Source organism: Electrophorus electricus, chromosome 21 (genome assembly GCF_013358815.1).
Source record: "Electrophorus electricus isolate fEleEle1 chromosome 21, fEleEle1.pri, whole genome shotgun sequence".
In the NCBI taxonomy this organism is placed as follows: Eukaryota; Metazoa; Chordata; class Actinopteri; order Gymnotiformes; family Gymnotidae; genus Electrophorus; species Electrophorus electricus.
The window spans coordinates 1,305,171-1,326,828 of record NC_049555.1 but is presented as its reverse complement, the minus strand read 5'-3'; the positions used below and the strand labels follow the sequence as shown (position 1 = coordinate 1,326,828).

General features: G+C 42.3%; 2 protein-coding genes and 2 long non-coding RNA genes across 5 annotated transcripts in view; all 4 read right to left on the bottom strand.

The window, feature by feature from the left end:
* Positions 1–11,370: 11,370 nt before the first annotated feature.
* Positions 11,371–12,430, bottom strand: LOC118240422. Its single transcript, XR_004775402.1, has 2 exons — positions 12,218–12,430; positions 11,371–11,871 (listed from the first exon to the last, which is right to left on the bottom strand). It is a non-coding gene; the product is annotated as an uncharacterized LOC118240422 (long non-coding RNA).
* A 2,847-nt stretch (positions 12,431–15,277) lies between these two features.
* On the bottom strand, positions 15,278–16,117 carry LOC118240424. The gene is made up of 2 exons (XR_004775404.1): positions 16,031–16,117; positions 15,278–15,663 (listed from the first exon to the last, which is right to left on the bottom strand). It is a non-coding gene; the product is annotated as an uncharacterized LOC118240424 (long non-coding RNA).
* On the bottom strand, positions 16,093–18,157 carry LOC118240475 (rho guanine nucleotide exchange factor 1-like). Its single transcript, XM_035521139.1, has 7 exons — positions 18,072–18,157; positions 17,890–17,965; positions 17,342–17,524; positions 17,098–17,179; positions 16,746–16,915; positions 16,329–16,594; positions 16,093–16,164 (listed from the first exon to the last, which is right to left on the bottom strand). The coding sequence occupies exons 2-7, from the start codon at positions 17,939–17,941 to the stop codon at positions 16,093–16,095; spliced, it is 825 nt and encodes a 274-aa protein (XP_035377032.1). The 5' UTR covers positions 17,942–17,965; positions 18,072–18,157.
* The window catches only part of LOC118240420 (4-hydroxy-2-oxoglutarate aldolase, mitochondrial-like), a 35,541-nt gene continuing 32,035 nt past the window's right edge, over positions 18,153–21,658 (bottom strand). The window contains exons 7-9 of one of the 2 annotated variants that reach the window (XM_035520741.1): positions 20,366–20,499; positions 18,388–18,503; positions 18,153–18,250 (exon numbers count right to left, since the gene is read on the bottom strand). In XM_035520741.1, coding sequence (XP_035376634.1) covers positions 18,178–18,250; positions 18,388–18,503; positions 20,366–20,499 — 323 coding nt within the window. In that variant the 3' untranslated portion in view covers positions 18,153–18,177. Of the gene's footprint in view, positions 18,251–18,387; positions 18,504–18,707; positions 18,769–20,365; positions 20,500–21,658 lie in introns of those variants that run through there. The other variant, XM_035520742.1, reaches the window with a different exon arrangement.

The following is a 21,658-nucleotide window of genomic DNA, read 5'->3' as shown; positions in this document are numbered from 1 at the left end:
TGCCCTGATAAAAAGCTAATAAAATAGCTAAGGGCCAGATTCTGTTATATCATTAGTTAATGTCGTGTCCGTTGATGCAGGAAAGAAGAGACAGGAACCAATGCGTTACCCTGTGGCCTTTTATTAATGCAGAGCTCTGGAGATGTCACTTCACAACACAGTGCGAGTGAGATCTAAAGCATAACTTTGCAACAGACAGACTTATATTTCTCTCGCCTTGTGACACTTCTGCTTTTGTGTTTTTCCATCTCAGCCGTCACCTCTGTTTGACCGTCTCGTACACGTGTCTTCTTGCATAATCACACATATGCACGTCTAGGGCATTTCCTGTTATGTCTGGACATACAGTAATTATTTTATTTATTCAAGGATTAGTCCTATTCCATTCTGCGCATTATTCTCTACTAGTGTAAGCTTAGCATTCATTTAATTTCTGAAACCCCACAATTCCCCCTTTTGATCTCTACAAAGAGATCACCAATCACACTCCTTTATTCTGGCATCTCCTGTCTCTACGTCCCTTTCCCCCTGTATCAGTGGCATCATCGTGGTACCCTCATGCACATCTTTCCTTTCTATCATAGCTGAGATTAGTCTAACCATTAACGCCCTAATACATGGAATACAGCAGCACCCGCATGTCACAGCAATTCCCGTGAATGTGGCTAATGAAACCATCAATGACACAATTAAGTCTTTCCACTGACCGAACCGGCTCACCATCCAGGATTCCAACTGGTTGTTTATGCCTGAATTCTCATGCATTTCCTCTGATAGGGTCTTCAAACCATCCAATGCTCTACTAACTGACCCATCCGGAGCGGTATTATTAGGAATGAATGTACAACACATATCCTCAAGCATAGCGCAGACGCCCCCCTTTTCCGCCAACAACATATCTAATGCCATACAATTTTGCACCGCTATCAGTGAGGTTGGTCCCAGCTGATCTCTAAGTCCTTGCACTGCATCCCTAGTCAGGTTGGCTAGCCTGAGGACATTATAATGTACATAGTTAATCCGATCCACATTTTTATTTGGAGTAATGGGGAATAATGCGGAAAGTATCGGAATATTCTCAAATCCCCCTGCTATCTGGTCTGCTAACTTATACCTGTCCGGAACTCCACGAGGTATTTCTATTGCATCTATGTATGTGGGGGTATTCCTTGTTAAATCAAAATGGTTTGCCTTTCGCTTCTGTCTTGCTGCATCAGTTACCGGGTCCCTGTGTAGTTTTTTGCCTATCAGTAATAAAGGAGCTGCTAACCTGACCATGGCGCATGTCCCCTCCGAGTTCTCTGGCATGTTAACAACCAAAGTCATCCTTCCACAATAATCATACAATCCTGCTCGTGCCCATGAACCCACAGACTCGTTCCCAGTGACTGTGCGGTTACACCGCCGGGATGTGCCCCAAGCGTACTTGAGGTGTGCTTGAACTTCTAACGAAGCAAGTGTAGTTCCCCTCCCCCTTTTTGGGTGAAAATAGTCCTGTTCTGGTTCTGTTACTGATGGGGGGGAAAATAACGCTCAAAGTGTCACAATTCTTAGGGTTTCTTTCCTTAGTCAGGCCAATCATGCACACATAACCCTTGGGGTCTTTTTGTGGGAATAGGGGTGCCGGGGTTGTTATAAGTCTGGGTCTTGTGGCTGCACATGCTACACATCCACCAATCTCTACCCCCATTCTGCTTCACCGTCTTGTTCTTAATGTTTTAATCCTTTCCTACTGCCATGCTATTATTTAACCCAAGCGTGACCAAACTGTAAATGGAAACACACAACACAATACACCAACAAATAATCAAACAACACAATTGTCCAGAAGTCATCACTGGTGTTCTGTTCTTCTTACTTCGGGGTCTAAGGGTGGACTACCTTCACCCTTTTGCTCCCGGGGATTATTCTGCCCCTTCTGTGTGGGAGTGAACACCTGACCCGTCCGGGTCAGGTGAGTTAGGTGATGTTTCAGAAAGGTCCCTTGCTGTCTCTTGCAGACTCCTCTGCCGTGACACTGTGGCGGCGCACTGGCTCAGATGAAACCATGTTTCCCCTTTACCCTTCAGGCCTACGGCGTGGCTGGTTCTTTCTGTCACCTGGAATGGACCTGTCCACCTCGGCTCACTCCATTTTCTCTGTCTGCTCCCCGTCCGGTCCCCCTCCTGCGTGGAGAAAGCTGAAACGATACTTTGCAATTCATTAAAGTATGATGTGTGTGTGAGATGTTTTTGTTTTCTCATTTATTGTTAAGGGTCCGTGGGGTCCTGGAAATCCTCGACCTGTCTGCAATTCAAAAGGGGTAAAACCAGTTGTTGCATTTACTGAACATCTCATTTGCATTAATGCCAAAGGGAAGGCGTCAACCCAATTTAATTTTGTCTGTGCACAGATTTTGGCCACTTTGTTTTTCACATTTAGATTCATCCTTTCCACCTTACCTTGAGACTGAGGATGATACACTGCCCCAAATGAATGTTTCAGACCCAGCATTTTCTCTAACTCCTGCAAATTGCGCGCTGTAAAATGAGTGCCATTATCTGATCTCACCTTTCTCGGAAACCCATGGTGAGGAATGTACTGGTTCACCAGGAACTTTACCACTGAAGCACTGTCTTCCCGTTTTGTTGGCCACGCTTCCGTCCACCCTGTGTAGTTGTCTACGCGCATCAATACGTACGTGTACCCCTGTGCTGAGTCCACCATGTCTGTGTAGTCATTTACTATCTCTTCCCCTGGTGTTAATGACAACGGATACTTACAGGGTGCCACCTTAATTGTAGGTTTGGGATTGTACTGTTGACATACTCTACATGTCCCCTGCACTTTATGATAGCTACTCTTTCTGGTCCCTGCAAGGCCTTTGCCAGCTCCCTCATTTCTGCCTCATGTTTAATTGGTTTGTTTCCCGCTGTCCTAAACCCTGCTCTCATCCATTGTCTTAGCTCCACATGTGCTGCCCCTACCGTGTAAGCAGAGTCAGTATAAATATTCACTTCCTTGCCCTTTGCTAACTTCAAGGCCTCCACTACTGCCATTACCTCAGCTCGCTGTGCTGATTGCTAACCTTTCAGCCTTTCTGCTTTCACCGTCCAAAATTCATCTACTTCTCCCTGTGTTTCTGCCACCACTGCACACCCTGCTTTTATATCCCCGTATGGTCCTCTAAATCCACATCCATCGGTGAACATGTTCCCTGCTCCTGGAATTGGTTCTCCTTCTAGGTCTGGTCTCACCTTCTCCTGCTTTTTGACTTCCTGTTCGCACTGATGAGGCTCTTCTCCTCCCATCATGTCTGCCATGTTGATTCGTTCATGCGTGTACGTGATGTGTGGTGCTTCCAAAATTTTGCTGATCCTCTGTTGCCTTAGTGCTGTCAAGGCGAAGGCTTGTGAGTTCACGTATGCTATTACACTGTGTGTGGTTAGTACCGTGATTGGATGTCCCATTACCAGATGCGCTGTTTTCTGTATGGCTTTAGCCACTCCTGCTGCATGTTGGGTGCATGTTGGGTGTCTTTTTTCCATGTTGTCTAGCTGTGTGCTCACATGCATGAGTACTTGTCTCTCTCTCCCTTTCTTAGCTCACAATCTGATTCCAGTTTTTTCAGTCCTATCAGGTAACATGGAAAGGATCCACTTCCAATCCATGTAGACTCTCCTCTGGTGTCCCCCAGGGCTCAGTATTAGGCCCTCTTCTCTTTGTATACCTGTTCTCTTGGTGATGTAATATCTTCTCATGGCTTTTCCTACCACTGCTATGCTGATGACACCCAATTATTTCTTTCTTTCCCACCCTCCGATACGCAGGTCTCCAGACTTATCTCAGCATGCTTGACTGACATTGTGTCATGGATGACAGCCACCACTTGAGGCTCAACCCCAGTAAAGCCGAGCTTATGTACATCGAGAACTCCCTGGTATCACTATCTGAAGCTGCTCGTAGCCTGGGCATAACTTTGGACAACCAGTTGTCATTCTCTACTCATATTTCAAATCTGACCTGGTCTTGCAGATTTCTCCTTTGTAGCATACGAAGGATTCGGCCCTTTCTTTCACAGGAAGCTGCCCAATGTGTAATAATATTTCTTGTTTTTGTTCAGGAGATGTGCAGACATTATCTGCTGTATTATTTTTGTGGCTGCCATTGTCACCTATATTCTTATTCGCTCCCTGGGTAAGAAACATTTCCAACTACACTTTCATTGGGGAAAAAAATCATTATTATTGTGGGCTCAAGCGGAAGGTGTTTTACCCATGTATGGCTTGTGAGATATCCTTCTAACGGAGGTTCTAACACAGCGTGGCTGCTTGGAGACTCTCGTCATGTCGTGTTGCCCCAGAACTCCACTGGGATGTTTTGTGGAGCTGGAGTCAATGTGTAAGTCCCTCACATACTGGATTGGTATTTATATCTTCACAGGAATACCAAAACAGCACACCCAGTATGTAAGGAACACCGTCAGTATTCTTTCGAATGGACTTTAGTGAGTCGGACTAGGGTTACAATGGAGCTGTGCAGGTGCAAATCATGTGGAAACATGAAACATCAACAAGACAAGATGGGTTAGACTTTAGCTTTAAGATTTTCATGATTGGCACTGCACAGCAACAAGTGGAACCAATCAAATCACTTGTGTTTAATGATTGTCTCTAAACCAAGGGGTCCAAACTCATGTCTAGGAGTGTCACAACACTGCAGAGTTTATTGGTTACCCCTGTCAAATTCACCCTCGAAGAAAGAACACTTAGCTGGGTAGTGTTGTGACTCTTCAGCACTGAATCCTGATACACATACTCAAAAAATTGAATAAAAATTGTTTATTTAATTGGCTAATATTCATGTGTCAAGCTGCATTTGTTTCCTGCATCCTCTCGTGTTTCAGTGACAAACCAAACGTCCTCTACTTTGACCTTCTGAAGTGTGCCTAGAGCAACGACAGAAATGGACGCCACTCTAGAGGGTCTCCAGTGTCCAACCACTCAAGTGAGATTTCCATACAAATGTCCTGTTGACATTGTACAGAAACCAAACACGTATGTCAGTAGCCTTTTAGAAATATGCACATGAGACTCATTTATTACAAAACAGTTTAGCATGTAATATGTGAATGCCAGTTTGTAATTCTGGGGGCTTGGGTCTCTTTTCGCTGCTTGGTTTGGGAGCCTTTTGCTGTATCATGCAATGAACAATGTGTAAATAGTGTAGATAGAAATTAAAAAAAGCAACACTGTGTTTAGCTACTCAAATAAGATCTCCTTCACTCTGTGTGTTTGTGCGTTGGTTTGCAGGTCTGTGTTAAAAAATGCCCTTCAGAGTTCTGGAAGTTGCCCCCAGAGGCGTATGCCCCAAATGCCCTGCCTAAAGACTTCTTTCAGCAGCAGTATTGTGACCCTAGACTTGACCTCGCCCAAACCACATTGGTAAAACCTCACACTGCAAATAAGCAATGTAACCAGCTTCATCTCTGAGAAATAAACCTTCACCTCACTCTTGACAGAACAGAATTTGTCGTATCAAAAGTCTTTGCAATATGCAACTCTTTGTACATGTAATTCATGCATTGGCTTAGCCACTCACGCATACATAGCATTTGTGCATACATAGCATTCTGCATGTTAATGAGATTTTCACATGCATTTCCACTACAGAGTGTCCAAGACATCCTCAATCAAGAGCTTTGTCCATATTTCTACACCCCAAGTAAACCAGGTACAGACAGCAGGATTACACAACTACCTGTCTATTTGTCCATTCTGTTTTGTAACAGTTTGACTATGCTATGTACCAAAACATAACCAAACCACCAGGAAAGTACTTATACCTGCAGTGATAAGTCAGCAGGTTTAATTGTTAGTCATATTATTTTCTGTCTCTCCCTCCACCCAGAACTAGGGAGATGTCTGCCTAGCTTTGACTGGCAGGACGTTCCTCCAGACTTCTCTCTCCCTGGATTCGCTTCCGTTTATGAAACAGTCGAGCACATAAAGGGATCTATGGAGTAATCCTTCACACACACTCACACACACATTTCACTCTCAAGCTACTACACATATGCCAATCATCAGGACTATATTGTTTTTATTTCCACTGTGATGTTTCTGTCTCCTCTAGTGGAGGGTCTGGAGCGTAACGACGGCACCGTGCAGAGACCATACCACATGCCCAGGTCTCTGTGGCAAATCCTTCACAAGAGAGACAGCTTTCTCCCTTAATGAATAAACCATCCAGCATATATTTGAGTCTTTTTTCTGTTGTTGTAACTGTAAAACTGTTCTCAACAGCATTTCGACCACTGTTTTGTTCAAGAGAGATCTGACGGGGCGGCCTCTGGACTGATCCAGTTTTGACCGAACGGCAGACACACACTGGATGTTCTGGCAGACATTTACATATCTGGCTGGACCTTAACCATGTTGCTCTGTTTATTTGATACGCCTGCTCTTTTCATATACCGCACTGCTTATTGTGTAGGAGTAGGCTTGTTCCTAAATGTGGAGTATATGAGAGGCTTAAGGGGAAGTTGATATATTTAATTGAGTTTTAGTTCATTGCCAACTGCTCTCATTATGTGTGAAAGATCACATTTCATGGGATGCTACAATATATTTTTTTTAATTCCTGAGTGTAATAATGTCACGATTGGCCACCCTCCTGGACTCCCTGTTTCCGTGGTTTCACGTCTTGCGCTGCAGGCTGCTCCCCCCTGCAGCGTTGGTCAAGACGGGTAGACGCTTACCTGGGATCTCGTCGTTATCAAAATAAACGTGACCCTGCTTCTTCCGGGAACGACGAGATGCCCGTGTACAGGCAGCCACGACCAAGGCACACAGCAGGGTTTAAATACATGAACTAGAAACGAGGGACAGGTGTACGCAATCAGTGTGAGGACAAAATGAAACCGTGGAACGGAACAAAACACAAGACATGGAAAACACGGAACATGGAAGGGACTGATCGTGACAATCAGCATAGATTATTTAACACAAAGATTCAGAACTGCTGGTGCGGTGTATTTAATCATCTAATATAGACACCAGTACCTCCACTAAATCCTGCCATAATGATATCAACATCAAATGCAAAAAAAGTAATTTTGTTTACAATAGTGAATCTAACACCAAAAAAAAAGCCAAACAAATAAAACGTGATGATGGACATGCGCCTCTTTAAAGGATTTTCTCAATAAATATATGTAGAATTTATGACTATAACAGAAAACAGCAAAGAGAAAAATGCAAGAATGCATATGGCGAAGGACGTATGGCAAGTATGGCAAATTCCTCCTAAATGTCTATTTGGTTCCATCAATGCAATATTTGAAGCTCTATGAAATAAACAAACCAAATTGTTATCAGAACACTCCACTATATTCATGAAAAACACTTTCTCATGTACTCATGTTTTCTGTATGGCTTTAGCCACTCCTGCTGCATGTTGGGTGTCTTTTTTCCATGTTGTCTAGCTGTGTGCTCACATGCATGAGTACTTGTCTCTCTCCCCCTTTCTTAGCTCACAGGCGAAACTCTCTCTCCTGGGGGCTACGTGTTGACATTCAAGCCGACAGCAGGGCCCAAACTTCGGGAATTAAACCTTAACAAGCTTGCCTGTCTAGCTAACTCAACCAGCGAGTAGGCTTAGTTAAAATAACAGCTTTAGTGAGCAAGGCTCCGATGAAAAATGCAAGTTATGATGGCCATTCACACTCCAGACACATTTTTTTTTAACTCAACAACGACTCCTAAGTTCTTTCAAACTTCTCAGTAAGGAATTCAAATCTGAAAAAGTACGTTCAAGAATAGTTTTGAGATGTCATTCACCATCAGTTGGTTCTGAAAACTTGACTTGTAGAGTAACATACCATGCTGATGAGGTTACAGTGTCAAGTGTGAATGTGTGGAAGCTTGACTTGGAAAAAAGACAATGAATCGGCCATCAAGTCTACAACAAAAGCATGCCAGCTAACATTGGTACTCACCCCAACCTGCCTTTGCACTGTGCAATTCCAGCAGTCTTAAACATTGTTTTGCATTTCAAACTGTACAAGACGATGCATCTGAAACCTTGACCAAACTCCATGGCACAGTGCTCCATCGATAGTTGTTCTCAATATCGGACTACATGATACAGATTTTCTGGAAACTATCATGCTAGATCATTAAGATATTGTGCTTTTGTCACAAAAATGTGACATCAAAAAGGCATTCTATCTGCTGCCACAACTGCACAAAATATTTTTGTGTCCCACATACTTCATGCTCATTTTGCTATACCACTGTTATTTGTAGTTGGCATGTGAGCTATGGCAGGCTGTTCCCTATTGGTTGTTTTTATACGCGTGTTGCGTATATGTGTACTGCGAGATTTTAGAGCAAAATTTCTGACACTGCATGAGGAGACATGAGATGCCCAGTCCAACATTTCAGTAAAAAAAAAAAAAAAAGTCAATCATTCATATTTTGAAGCACTATAGACTTTTTATGGTCTGAAGCTATAGTGGAATGGTTTTCCAGGCTGGAGGAGGTATGAAGTGAAAACATGGACTCGATCATCTCCACGTGTGGACTCTGTGTCCAGCAGGGCCTCTCCAGGAGCCTGGATAGTGACCGATTTGTCCCCTCTGCTGTCCCTGCTCTTAGAGCGGTGCCTGTCTCTCCGATCCCTGAAACACCACCACACACGCATGCGCACACAGATGTATATAAACATTTATATACACAGTATACTCCAAGTTGGTACATAAAGCAACATAAAATGGATAATCGTTAAATAACGATACGGTGGTACCCTCAGTGTTTGCAGTAGTGTACATTCACATTTGTATGTTCTAGACAAAACATCAATGCCCACCCACATTTAGGCAAAAGGGAAGAATGTCGGGAAATGGCATACGCACCTGTGCTTGCGAGAGCTACGGGAATGGGAGGACTTGTAGGAGTAGCCCGAGTACTGTGACTCGTTGTCCATGTCTGGGGCCAGTGGGCGGGGTTTGTGGACCCCAGCTCCGCCTCCTGGAACATTTTGTTGCTATGCCCAGTTGAGTTTTGCGCTCTGAGATAGATTTAGAGGATAGAGCCAGCGGCAGCTGCAGCAGTTCAACCTTACTCCTGAGAGAATCTATTTTGAAGGCTGAAGAGGAGGAGGAGGACTAACCTGAGGGAGGAAGAGTAATAAGTATACCTTTAAAGCAAATACCATAATCCAGAGCAACACATCTCAGAGTGAACACGCTCCCTGTTAATCAAACCAAAGACTGGTGGTGTCAGCACAAAGCTCTATCTGCTCTTAAAGGTGAGCTACAAGTGCCCACAATTTCACTACAATCTGTTCTCATTCAGAATGAACAAGTGCATATAAAATCAGAGCAACACCATAATATGTAGAGATCTATAAAGATCTGTTTTTATATATTTCAATGAATCCATTAATGTCCCAGAACAGTGATAGTATAAAATTGAGTCACATTTTGAAAATGAACATCTTGAATACACACTGAAAATTGAAACAAAGGTTGTAGTCTTCATCTATTAATTGAACTGTGCAAGAATAATGAACAAACCAGAAAATAGCATTACACACCACTTCACCTTCAAGGTATTAAATGTTTTTCACCCTAAGGAAGCAATTTACAAAAACAGGCTCTTCGTTCAACAACTTTGTGAATCGGTACTTTCACAATTCTCACACTCACCACAAGGTCTCATCACTCTCACACACACACACACACACACACACACACACACACACACACACACCAGCCATCTCCCATCATCTCCAGGGTTACCAAGCTTGGCTCTTACCAAAGGAATGAATAAGAGGGTACAGGAGCAGTGAACAGTGTGGGGGCTAGGTTTCTATGGTTACATGACCTTTAACCACACAACCCTATTTCTGGGGAGAGCAAAAATATGTCAGTGAGCTGTTCGTATGTTTACCTGGGTCTGTGTGTGTGGTCAGCTCTAAAATAACAGCAGCAACTGTCATTGAAGAAGCTGTTGTGTGTGCCTGAGTAGGTACTAAACACATTCTTAAGAATAGTGACTCTTAATCCAATTCCTTTAATGAAGAACCACAACTTTCCTCACTTTCTATTTCTAAATGTCTGTCCCCTTCTCTCTGATTGGCTGTATATGAAGGGAACGCAAGCTTTCCTGATTAGGAAGCCAAAAACACAGACCTCCTCTTTCTGCTGTGTCTGTGTGCATGCACTTCTTACTCACCCACTTGTCAGGGATTGTTTACAAAACTGGTAATACAGTCAAGGATACCATTTGTCGAGGGCAGACTCCCAACACATGCCACGCATCAATCTCAAATAGGGGCTCTTGGATTCTCTCACACACACACGCTTCTCACAGGAATTGTAAAAACAGTAGGCCTACGTTTGAACAGAATAGAATGGGACCATAACCCCATGCATTTTATAATAAAGGTTAGAATAAAAACTCATATATAAAAACATAACTCTCGAAGAAAATTAAGAGATCAGTCCCAATCAGTATCTCTGCATTTGGCAATGATTTCAATTCCACAGTCTGTTGAATTCCACCACATGTACAGCTCTTTGTATTTAATGAGATTCTGATTAGGTAATCAAAGCTTATTTAACAAGCAGTGTGAAAGACTGGTGGAGAACACCTGAAGATGCATGAACAAGCTGCAATCAAAATCTGAGATATTCCACCAAATACTGATTTCTTAACTAATCCTAAGTTAAAACATTAGTACCATGAATGTGTTTTCTTTGCATTATTCTGTGGTTTGGAAACAATGCATTTTTTTTTTTGACCCATTGTCATTTTGTAGGTAGGTGTAAACCATCAACAGTGATCTCAAATTACTTGTCGCCAAGCGACGTAACCAGCTCAGCGGATCATTGTCTGCACAGGGTAAGGCCTAAATGCCTCAGAGTAACAGTGGACAAGAATTGCAGGGGAGGTACTCAGGGCGCCCCCAACACCCACGCAAAGACAGGCCGAGGCTTAGAGGCCTTCATTGAAAAGCTCGAATGCTGGGACTGGACCAAGTTTGGTACAGTAATCAAAATATCCATGAATCTAAGGCAGTTTACGCCGCACCTACATTTAAGAAAAGTTTAAGTTGGTGTTCGATTGTAAATACATAACCAGGACTATCTACATCCCAGCTTTTGCAACAACTTAAGTCGCTGCTTGACACACAGTATCGGTTCTCTCTCGCGTTTACTGGAGTTAGGCGAGCTAAGGATTAAATCGTAGCCAAACCCATTTTCCAATGAAGACTGCAATAAGGTATGGTGGAAACAGTTTGCGTCTACTGATACAAAGATTACTGCTGTAAGCATACATTAAAACATGCACTTCAAGCCACCAAAACAATAAACAAGTGAAATGAGTGGAAACATTAAGAATTATTTTATTGAAATCAAGTATTTGGGTTTAAGAAACAATTTGACGAGACTCCACACAAAGGAAATGAAAGAATACCCAGCAGGGTTCATCAATCCGGTTCCATTTTGTTTGCATGTCAGCACCGAGTTCACCGTATTCCAATAACCCTATCCACCAATACGCCAAGAACTATTAAATTACTGCAGGCTTAGAGCACAGCGACGCGGACAGGACAATGCGACGCTTAAAATGAGTTTTACTTGGCTCCAAAAGTTAAAAGGTGAAAAACACAAAGCGAAGACAGGCGTCGTTCCCTCAATTCGCTGTGAGGGGAAAAAAGACTACAAAAATTAGGCGACTTGCCTTTCTTTGCGAGGGGCTACATCCGAATGCTAAGGACCTTGCGGCACAAAGAAAATCCAAGCGCAGGGGTTTTCCAGACTGGAATAAAATGCACTTTTCAACATCCACGTCGTGAAATTTTGCAAAACACTGCCCAGTTCTATGGAAATAAAGAAAGTAATCCTTAAAGGCAATACGTTACATCTTAAGATCAGTGCAATGTAAAATCCATGATCCGTTCCCAACTCTTCCACTATGCGTTGGTTCAATGCCTTGAGCCCCGCTGCGTGTGTGAATACTATCATTCATCACCCAGACACTTGCGAATCAGAGCTATTCGGCTGGAAAACCATCCAAATGAAGAGCGTTAAGGATCATGGAGAGAGCATAAAACGTATGCTTTACTTTCCATTACGGCATGCATAATATTGTTTCACCTAAGCATATAATTTATCCTCACTCTTATACGCTTGAGCAGTTTTAACGCCACGTTTCTTTACACTCACTATTAGACAACAGGCGTACTCGTCGCACTTTCTTGTCTGTTCCTTTGGCCGTGCACCTTCCCTAAACCAAACAATTCCACTCCGTTTTCCCCTGTTTTGCCTGCGGGAACAGCTACTCATCTGTTATTCACAGAAACACATATTTCCGTCTCCTTCATTCAAACCGTGGCTACTACACCGACTACGCCCCATGCCAACACTTCTCCTCCCCCATGTTCCTTGTGTCGCCCCGCCGTCCCAAACTCCCGATCCCTTTCCTCAATATTCTACAGGTTATCACTCACCGAATATACAGCTTTCAATCGTTGTTCACCCTATTCTACCATACTACTTCAGATCATAGTTTAGGTTATTATTTAACCGCCTGCTTCAGCTTCATTTTTTTTTTTTTTTTTGTAGATTTGATTCTTTATTGATCGTTGACCGACTGTTATCTGGGTTGCGGGCCACCTTCAATACAGCAGCGTTGTATTTAGAAAGCGATCCTAGAGAATTAGGACAGCTAACGTAAACTGCATGGCGCAAAAGATGGCCTGTAGTCCTTTGGGTTTTTCTCCGGGATCATTCTCTGATTGGGTATGGTAGGCTCTGAGTTTAATTATTTTTGCCTTAGATTCTGTTAATTCAAGGCTTCTTGTCTGAACCTTGTCTGATCCTCTTCTTTGAGGAGAAGGTTGCAGCAATCCGCCGGTCCTTTTCCTCTGTTCCCATTCTTCCAGCCAGTGTTCATTCCTGTACATCCAACTCTCTGGCTTCTTTTTCCCCTCTCTGCTCAGAAAAACTCTTCAACTCCTGACTTCCAGCAATCCGACATGTCCGCTGGATCCCATTGCCTCCACTCTGTTCTAGACGATCTCAAGAGATCTGCATTCTGCATTCAGAACCACCAGGGTGGTACCAATCCTCAAGAATGCCACACTCAACAGCACCAACATAACCAGTTACAGACCAGTATCACTTCTCTCTTTCCTCTCAAAAGCCCTTGAACGAGAAGTTTACAATTCATTATCTGGTTTCCTCACACAGAAGTAGCTGCATGATCCCCATCAGTCTGGCTACAATCCAGCACATTCAACAGCCCTCATAGCAGTGACTGCGAATCTTTATGCTGCTAAAGCTGCCAAACTGTCTTCTGTCCTGATTCTTCTGGACCTTTCAGCAGCCTTTGACACAGTAAACCACAACATTCTCCTCTCTGTTCTCTCCAGCCTTGGTGTGACTGGCTCTGCATGGAAATGTTTTCAGTCCATTTAGGTAACATGGAAAGGATCCACTTCCAATCCATGTAGACTCTCCTCTGGTGTCCCCCAGGGCTCAGTATTAGGCCCTCTTCTCTTTGTATACCTGTTCTCTTGGTGATGTAATATCTTCTCATGGCTTTTCCTACCACTGCTATGCTGATGACACCCAATTATTTCTTTCTTTCCCACCCTCCGATACGCAGGTCTCCAGACTTATCTCAGCATGCTTGACTGACATTGTGTCATGGATGACAGCCACCACTTGAGGCTCAACCCCAGTAAAGCCAAGCTTATGTACATCGAGAACTCCCTGGTATCACTATCTGAAGCTGCTCGTAGCCTGGGCATAACTTTGGACAACCAGTTGTCATTCTCTACTCATATTTCAAATCTGACCTGGTCTTGCAGATTTCTCCTTTGTAGCATACGAAGGATTCGGCCCTTTCTTTCACAGGAAGCTGCCCAGGTAATTGTGCAGTCTTTTGTAATCTCAAAGCTAAACTACTGCAACTCGCTACTTGCTGGTCTTCCTCTAAGAGCCATCAGCCCTCTACAACTTGTCCATAATGCAGCTGCATCACTGGTCTTCAATCTTCCTAAATTCATATGTCACTCCACTGCTGCGCTCACTTCATTGGCAGTATGAAGTAACTGACCACATCAGATTTGAAATCTTGATGCTTGCATACAAAGCCAAAAATGGACCAGCCGCTCTATACATTTTGTCAATTGTCAAAGCCCGGTCCACATTCACCCCAAAATCCAATTACACCAACGACCCTCAAAACAGTCCCAACACATGGGAGTGGGAAAGCCACACAGGATAGAGGGCCATTCTTCCTTCTCCCTTTCACAGGTTAGTTTATAAAAGGGAAATGTGATGGCATAATCTAGCATTAGGCTATTAGCATCCAGATGCAGCTAGATTAAGGTAGAACCTGGTCCTTAACACTGATCTTGGACAGTTTCATTCTTTTTTGAACCATAACATTAGCCATTATACAACAAAGGCCAAACTGGAGTCAGTGTAAAGGAGCCACTTCTACCAACATCTTAACAGATCAAAGTATAAATCCTTTCATATGTGTCAAAAACCAACCCTGGCATCACTGAGCCATTTCAAGAGGTGAGGGACGAGCTTCACAGTATTTACACTACACAGAAGGTGCCCCTTCATAGGTAATGACATGATATCAGACAACAAATATGTTCCTTTTTGTTCCCTGCAATGTTGACAGGAGTCAGTCCAGAACAGGGCTGCACAAATAAGTATACAGTAATGAGCAGTGAAGATGATGTCTTGCCACAACACAATGGCAATCCCAGTACGCCCTGCCTTATCCATTGTGCGTAAAGAGAGGCCAAACCTTTATTTTCTATTCTGTAGAACGCTTAAAGAAATAAAATAAACTCCTTCCACACTCTTTATTCTTTGCTCTCGCATAGTGTTAATTTATAAAATAAAGGATACAACATAGACATATGATGATATTAATGCAAAATACTCTCTTGGAGCCCATGTGTCTTGCAGGGGTCCCAGTGAAAAAGAACCTGAATTTGTTTAAGTCACCCATCCACACTTTCCATAAGGCGAAGAGAGCCACAATCTTGGGTCAAGTTGACATGGGCTGATTATGGGTCCTCGAGCAAAATGGTACCTGTTGGGTTGCCAGTTTGTCACTGATGACGTGAGTGAGTATTAACATACATGTATTGGGTAAAGTGCTTGGGGGGGGGTCCCTTTAATGGGCAGATTCATTTCCTCAGCCATACATTTTCAGTCTCATTTTAGTTCCATTTCTTCATCTTCACTGACTAATTTTTTTTTTAAACTGTCACCTCAGTTCCCTTGTTCCAACTTTAGCTTTACCTAATAAAAAAAAAAACACCTCACATATCTGGACTTTCATTTGAATGCTTTTTATTCCAACTCGGTGCATGAGCTGAAGGTTCGTCTGTCCTGTCTCTCTTCTCAGTTGCAGACAATACAATATTTGCAGGTTTCTCCCAGGAGAAAGGCATGCTGGGATTCTAGTAAAGAGCTACACAGGATGTATGAAATGGCAGGAATGCCACACCCTTAGTATGTGTGTGTTCATGTTTCAAATGTGTAAGTAAAACTCTTTACAATGTCTCGTGTAATAAATCAAAATCCTGTAGAATGGATCTTGGGCTGAACTGGTTCTGTTGGCCCTTCTTCGTTACCTAAACAGGTTGGAAAGATGACCATACAATTGCCACAGTCTGCAGGGGTAGTACACCATAAGCAACATAATTACATCAACTCCAAAATCAATACTAAACATTATTCAAATAAATACATAAAATTCTTAAAGTTAAAATTGGGAATTGCTACAGGTTTGAAGGCCAGTTTTCAGTCTGGCAATAGCAAGACCCAAGATCTGCGGTGATGTTTTAATATTCAACTGTGTGCTCCATTTAAACTCAACCCCAAATTATTCTAGTGATTCCAGACTAGATCTTTTTGTTTGGTACAATCAAAAAGAATTGTGGTACAGCATTAAACAGGTTTAGCCCCAGTATTTATAAATGGCTTCTTTGACACACTTACCATCGCTCGACCCAAGATAAATAGATGGTGTCCTGATAATGGAGGAAGACCCATGGATGGTGTCATCTGAACTGACTGACAGGTGACATTTTTCTCACCATTGTGAGCAGTCTACAGTGGTCTGCTTCAATCTCCTATGAAAATGAAAACAAGGAGTTAACCAGGATCTCACAAGTGCACAAAGCCATTCTTTTAAAACATAACATGAAAGTGCTAGCTAGCTGCAATGATAGTGTGTGTGTGTGTGTGTGTGTGTGTGTGTGTGTTTGAGAGAGCGTGAGTAATATATCCACTTTACCCTAAGCTGATGCAGGTTTTTCATCAGCCCCTTCATTGATTGAAAGATTCCATCCACATTTTTTATCATGCGCTGCCGTATGCTTGCTCGTGATTGGCAGGGCCTCGTTTCATGCCTCAGCATCTCCAGGTGTGAACGGCCTTTTGGTGACTGGCAAGGCATCTCCTGCCCTTCTTGCTGTGAGGACAATGATGTCACTTTCTGCTTCTGACTGGCAGCCTCTAAAGGATCCAAGGATCCAAGGATCAACAGTCTTAGTGTCCTGACTGGCAGAACACAAAGGGTGCAAAAAAGTTGGTAAATATCTGAGCCTGCTAAAATTCTATTTATAAAAACACCACCACCACCACCAGAAATATACTGTTTAACTATCATAGTGCAACAATGACTGTGTAACGGAGTGTAACAAATTCTTACCATCTTGAAGAGCAGCATCAGCCATTTTAGCTCGTCCTCCCACATAACCCTGCCCACCAGTATGCATGTAGGCTTCTGATTGGTCAGTTGGGATAGCTGTTGATCCTTGCTTGGTGGCTTCACTGCCTCCAGAGGCCGAGGAGATGGTCTTTTCTAACAGGTTCTTCCATCTGTGGAAACATCGCTAAAGCCATCAGGTCCCAATTTCTACAACAGCACAATGTTGTTAAAATCATCTGAACATAAATGGCCTGACACCATAAATGTTATCACAAAACAGACACAGCAGTGCTGACTGGTTGACCTTGATGAGAAGACGGTGGGTCAGAGAGAGACAAAAAAACAAACTCACGTGTTTTTCTCAGAGGAAGTCCCAGCCACCAGCTCGTATATCTGTCTCTCTGATGTACTGATCACATACAAGGCCTTGTTATCTGATAGAGAAGAGCAGGTTGTCAAACAATGTATTCAAACTAACCCAAATGCAATTTCTAACTGGCATCTTAATTTTTTAAAAATAAAATAAAGACATAGTTATTCCAGACCCATTCATCTATTCTGGCTATTCATAGCTGTAAGAATAACTACAAATATACCTGTAGCCACAGATCTGACAAGAGATGAATCCAAGCGAACAACGGGGCAAAAGGGGGTTTTGAGGTCCGTGTTCCTACCCCAAACCCCACCCAGTGAGCGCACTGGACATCGCAAGATCAAACGGTCACCTGAACCCCTTTGGAGTAGCACCAACATGTCTGAGAGAAGCAGAGCATGAATGTCTGGAACACACACACACACACACACACACACACACACACACACACACACACACACACAGAGTGAGAATGGACCTGTCAAGTAATCATTTGCAAGAGGAAAAACAAAAATGTATGCAAGCTTGCACACAGATCACTGAAAGCATCCATTCACATTAAAAGTCCTTGAAACGTGTATACACACGTATGAACATACAGGCAGATGCAGGTGTACACACACACACACACACACACACACAGTTATTCAGACCATGTCATGTGTGAGGTAGCAGGGAACCAAATAACTCCAAGTCAGCATAGCACCATGCTCTCAATAGCTGCATTCCCCAGAGTTAACAGTGATTTGTTCAGCTGTGATGATCTCTTACCGATAGCTTTATCTTTACTAACTTTCCAAGTCAACGGTCCTTCGTGGATCATTTTCTTAGTGGTCAGGTCCAGATTCTACATAGAAAAAGAATATAGTTAATAATTCATACTCTGGATCAGGTGCTCCAAGACCAGAGAAGCTGTTTGGAAGGCAGATGGTGGATACATAGTAAGGCCGTACCTTGAACTGAGCAGCGACAGGACTGGCCTGCCTCTCCAGAGGGGACAAGTCTAGCCTGCGCTGATAACGGCTGAGCTGTCGCCGGTGCTCCGTCTCCCTGACGACCTCATTGACAGCTCGTAGTATCCCACGGCAGCACGCCTGTGCCCTCAGCAATGGCTGCAGGTCTGGAGAACCAGCTGTTGTGGGGGCACATACTAGTGTTAATCCAGGAGAAAGGGTGTGTGTGCTTGCCTCCTTGGTAAGCTGGTATGTGTGTGTATACTGAAGTGTTTTCATGGTTCAATACATTGTATGTGAGGGTTTCTATACATGCCTTCTGTGTCTGTTGATGTTATCCAGCAGCAAGGGGTATTTGGTGAGTCTCTGCATCTCAGACACTAGAAGGTCCTTTAATTGTAGTCGGCGGCAGTGAGGGCTGGCTTCACATTCCTAACACACACACACACACACACACGAATGAGCCAAGGACATCTAAGTCCAAATGTGGATTCTGTTGACTGCAACACCAATTTATACCTAAAACAGCATCACTAGAAGTTATGTGCTGCAATAAAAGTCAAATCTAAAAGACTGGATAGTCTCCAATTCAAAATATGGGTCAACCAATTCATGCATCTCACTCCAGATCAATAGAAGATAGATGACCACATTCAATGGCTTATCGTCATGACAATCATGTGTCCCCTGGAAAAGCCTGTAAGTGTATGGACCAAAAGTGGGAATGCTTAGAGCTGGATTAAAGCAAAAACTTTTCAAACTGCTGACACCCTATTTAACCAAGTTTTTCATTTCTATGCTATGCCAGAAGACATGGTTTCAGAAAGAAGTCTGTAATAAACATCCAAAGCATGAAAGCCATTTACAGACCAACTGGCAGTGACTTTGTATCACTTCCATTCTCTATCCACAACCAAACCAGCAGGTTGTTTGGCCCGGTTTTTGTTATGGTCAGAGTATGCCCAGAATTCTCCATGTAGCACTTCAACAAGACTTGCTATGTGCCTGTCACAGTTTCTCACCCTTTGGCATTATGATTCATATGGCACTTTGTGGTGCTTTTGTTTTTCTGTTTTTGTTCCTTTTCCATAGCATCAATCGCAAAGTGGTTATGTTTTGTTTTATCATGTTATAACATTTTATATATATATATATATATATATACACACACACACACACACACACACACACACACACACACACACACACACACACACACACACACACACAAACACACACACACATACATACATACATATATATAAATAATTTTTTACATTAAGCCAGTTCCAGCTTTGATTTCACATATATAGGGGTGGCACGATCAGTCCCTCCCAGGTTCTGTTTTCCGTGTTTTCCCTATCTTGTGTTTTTTAGTTCCATGGTTTCGTTTTTCTCCTTCCCTCATTTGATTTTCCACACCTGTCCCTCGTTTCTAGTATTAAGTTCATGTATAAACCCTGTCTGGATCCCAAAGTTTAGGGCTGTTCATTTGAATGGTTGCGTTTATGTGATTGTGAATGTGTTGGTTTGTACTCTGTGTATTCTAGCCTTCGTGTTTCTTAGCCCTGAGTTCTCCCTAGTCTTTGTTATAGCCTGCTTCCCCTGTTTGTCTCCTTGTGTTTGTTTTGTTATTCATGTATCCCCGTACTCTCCATGTCGGCTCTTTGACCCTAGACTGCCTTAACGACTCTGATTTTTGATTTGCCCATAATAAATCTCACTCCTCTCCGCACATGCATCTGCCTCCTTACCGCTCAACGTTATAATGGGGGACTTTTGGCCCATTAAAGTAGAAGTTCAGGGACTAGGTGGAAGATGTTCAGGGACTAGTTCATTAAAATGTCCATTTTTTTCAACTTTTAAACTTTTTTAGGTAGAGTTCCATATAGTTGTCTAATTGTATTTGCCACTGCACATTCGGTATCCTAATGTGACAACATGATAGAGTTAAATAAAGTCTTTCATTATAAAAAAATTATTAAAGGTTTATTTAAAAAATAAATACTCAGGCAGATATGCTAAAAATTACTTTAAGCTGAGAATTTAAGAATCTCACAGCTAGGGTTGAAACCACAATGCCCTATTTCATATTTTTCAATGATGGGGGGGTTCAGATGCCCTGAAGAAAACAATACCCACTAGATGGTACTGAGAGGTTAAAATTTGAAGGTCAGGTTCATGGACTGTGGAGCTGTCATTTATCACCTTGATACCTATACAGCATTCCTATAAAATATCTTCCTCTTACAATGGTGTGCAATGCTGTGTTACCATGGTAATAAAACACTCACTGCTATGTTTGGTTCAATGAGTCGATACTGGAGCTTTCTTGCCTTGTCCCACTCCCCGGATGTACACAGCTGTGCTAGCTCACACACCTCTTGCCCCAGGACATTCGCTAGAGCACACACTCCACCCACAGCACCTTACAAATACAAGAATAGTTGAGGTCAGCCTATAATTGGTTATCACAACAATGTAGTCATTATAATCACTCACCATCATTATATGTAAAATAAATATGCATTGAAACAACTATGACAAATAAATCATTATTAGAACAATATATTATTTGATATATTTACATTTTCAGTATTACATATTTATCTGTACAACAGTACAGATGGAAAAATTTGAAACAGCCTGTGTTTTTCACACAAATTGTATGATGATTGACAAATCCATTGCACACTTAAACATCATTAAAGCCACAGAGTAATGGCATTCCAAAGTGACTGCAGTACTTATTCACTCATCACACTTCAGTTAATAGCGCTCCCTTGAAGATAACTGTACTGAGGTCGGTCACATTTCCCTTTCCCAAGTAGCAAACATTCTACTTGGTGTTTAATACAGTGCATCCTTTAATGTCATGAAAACAATATTTCACTCAATCAACATGTAGATCTCTATCAATATACATCACATACATAACATTTGAGTAATGGTAGGCTTATACAGATAAAGTAAATTACAATGCATTTCTAAATTTAACATTTCAGTCAGTTAATCTGATCCATCCAAATTTTACTTTACACTTGGTAAATGTGTTATTGTGTTCTTCCATGTGAGTAATCACTTCACTGGGGTCATCAGATAAGCACCCTCATTCCTTTGGTGTTTTACTTATAAGCCACAACACCTCCAGATGGCTTAACAGAGACACCTGACATCACTTCTTTCAGCAATTCCCAGAGTCTTTTTCTGCTATTGCTCAAGTGTAAGGAGAGGACAAACTAAACATCTGCCAGTGTAGAAACTTTATTTCATGATTTTTTTAATACTGCATACACATTTCCTGTATTTTCTGATGAAAAAATAAACGTCACTTAGTCTGTAAAGTACCACTTTGTAACAGTTTCTTCAGTTGTTTTATAACTGGTGAGCACTGAAAATATAAAGAAAACATAGTAACAGTCCAAGAGTCTTACATCAAGTATGTTTGACACCTTGATCTCTACCACAAGGAATATAACTAAGTCTAAAGAATAGCCATATTTATATGTAGGCCCTATTATATGTTGCGTGAGGTCAAAGGAATTTAACAACACGGCGAAATCACAAGTAGTAGGATCTGTGGTTTT

What these genes read in the sequence shown, in the direction of transcription:
- LOC118240475 (XM_035521139.1), bottom strand. Translation starts at nt 17,941, where the DNA reads ATGATCCACGAAGGACCGTTGACTTGGAAAGTTAGTAAAGATAAAGCT. An exon ending in TAGTAAAGATAAAGCTATCG is followed by an intron (nt 17,525 to 17,889) that starts GTAAGAGATCAT and finishes TGTGTGTTCCAG; the next exon opens with ACATTCATGCTCTGCTTCTC. An exon ending in TGTCAGATCTGTGGCTACAG is followed by an intron (nt 17,180 to 17,341) that starts GTATATTTGTAG and finishes CTTCTCTATCAG; the next exon opens with ATAACAAGGCCTTGTATGTG.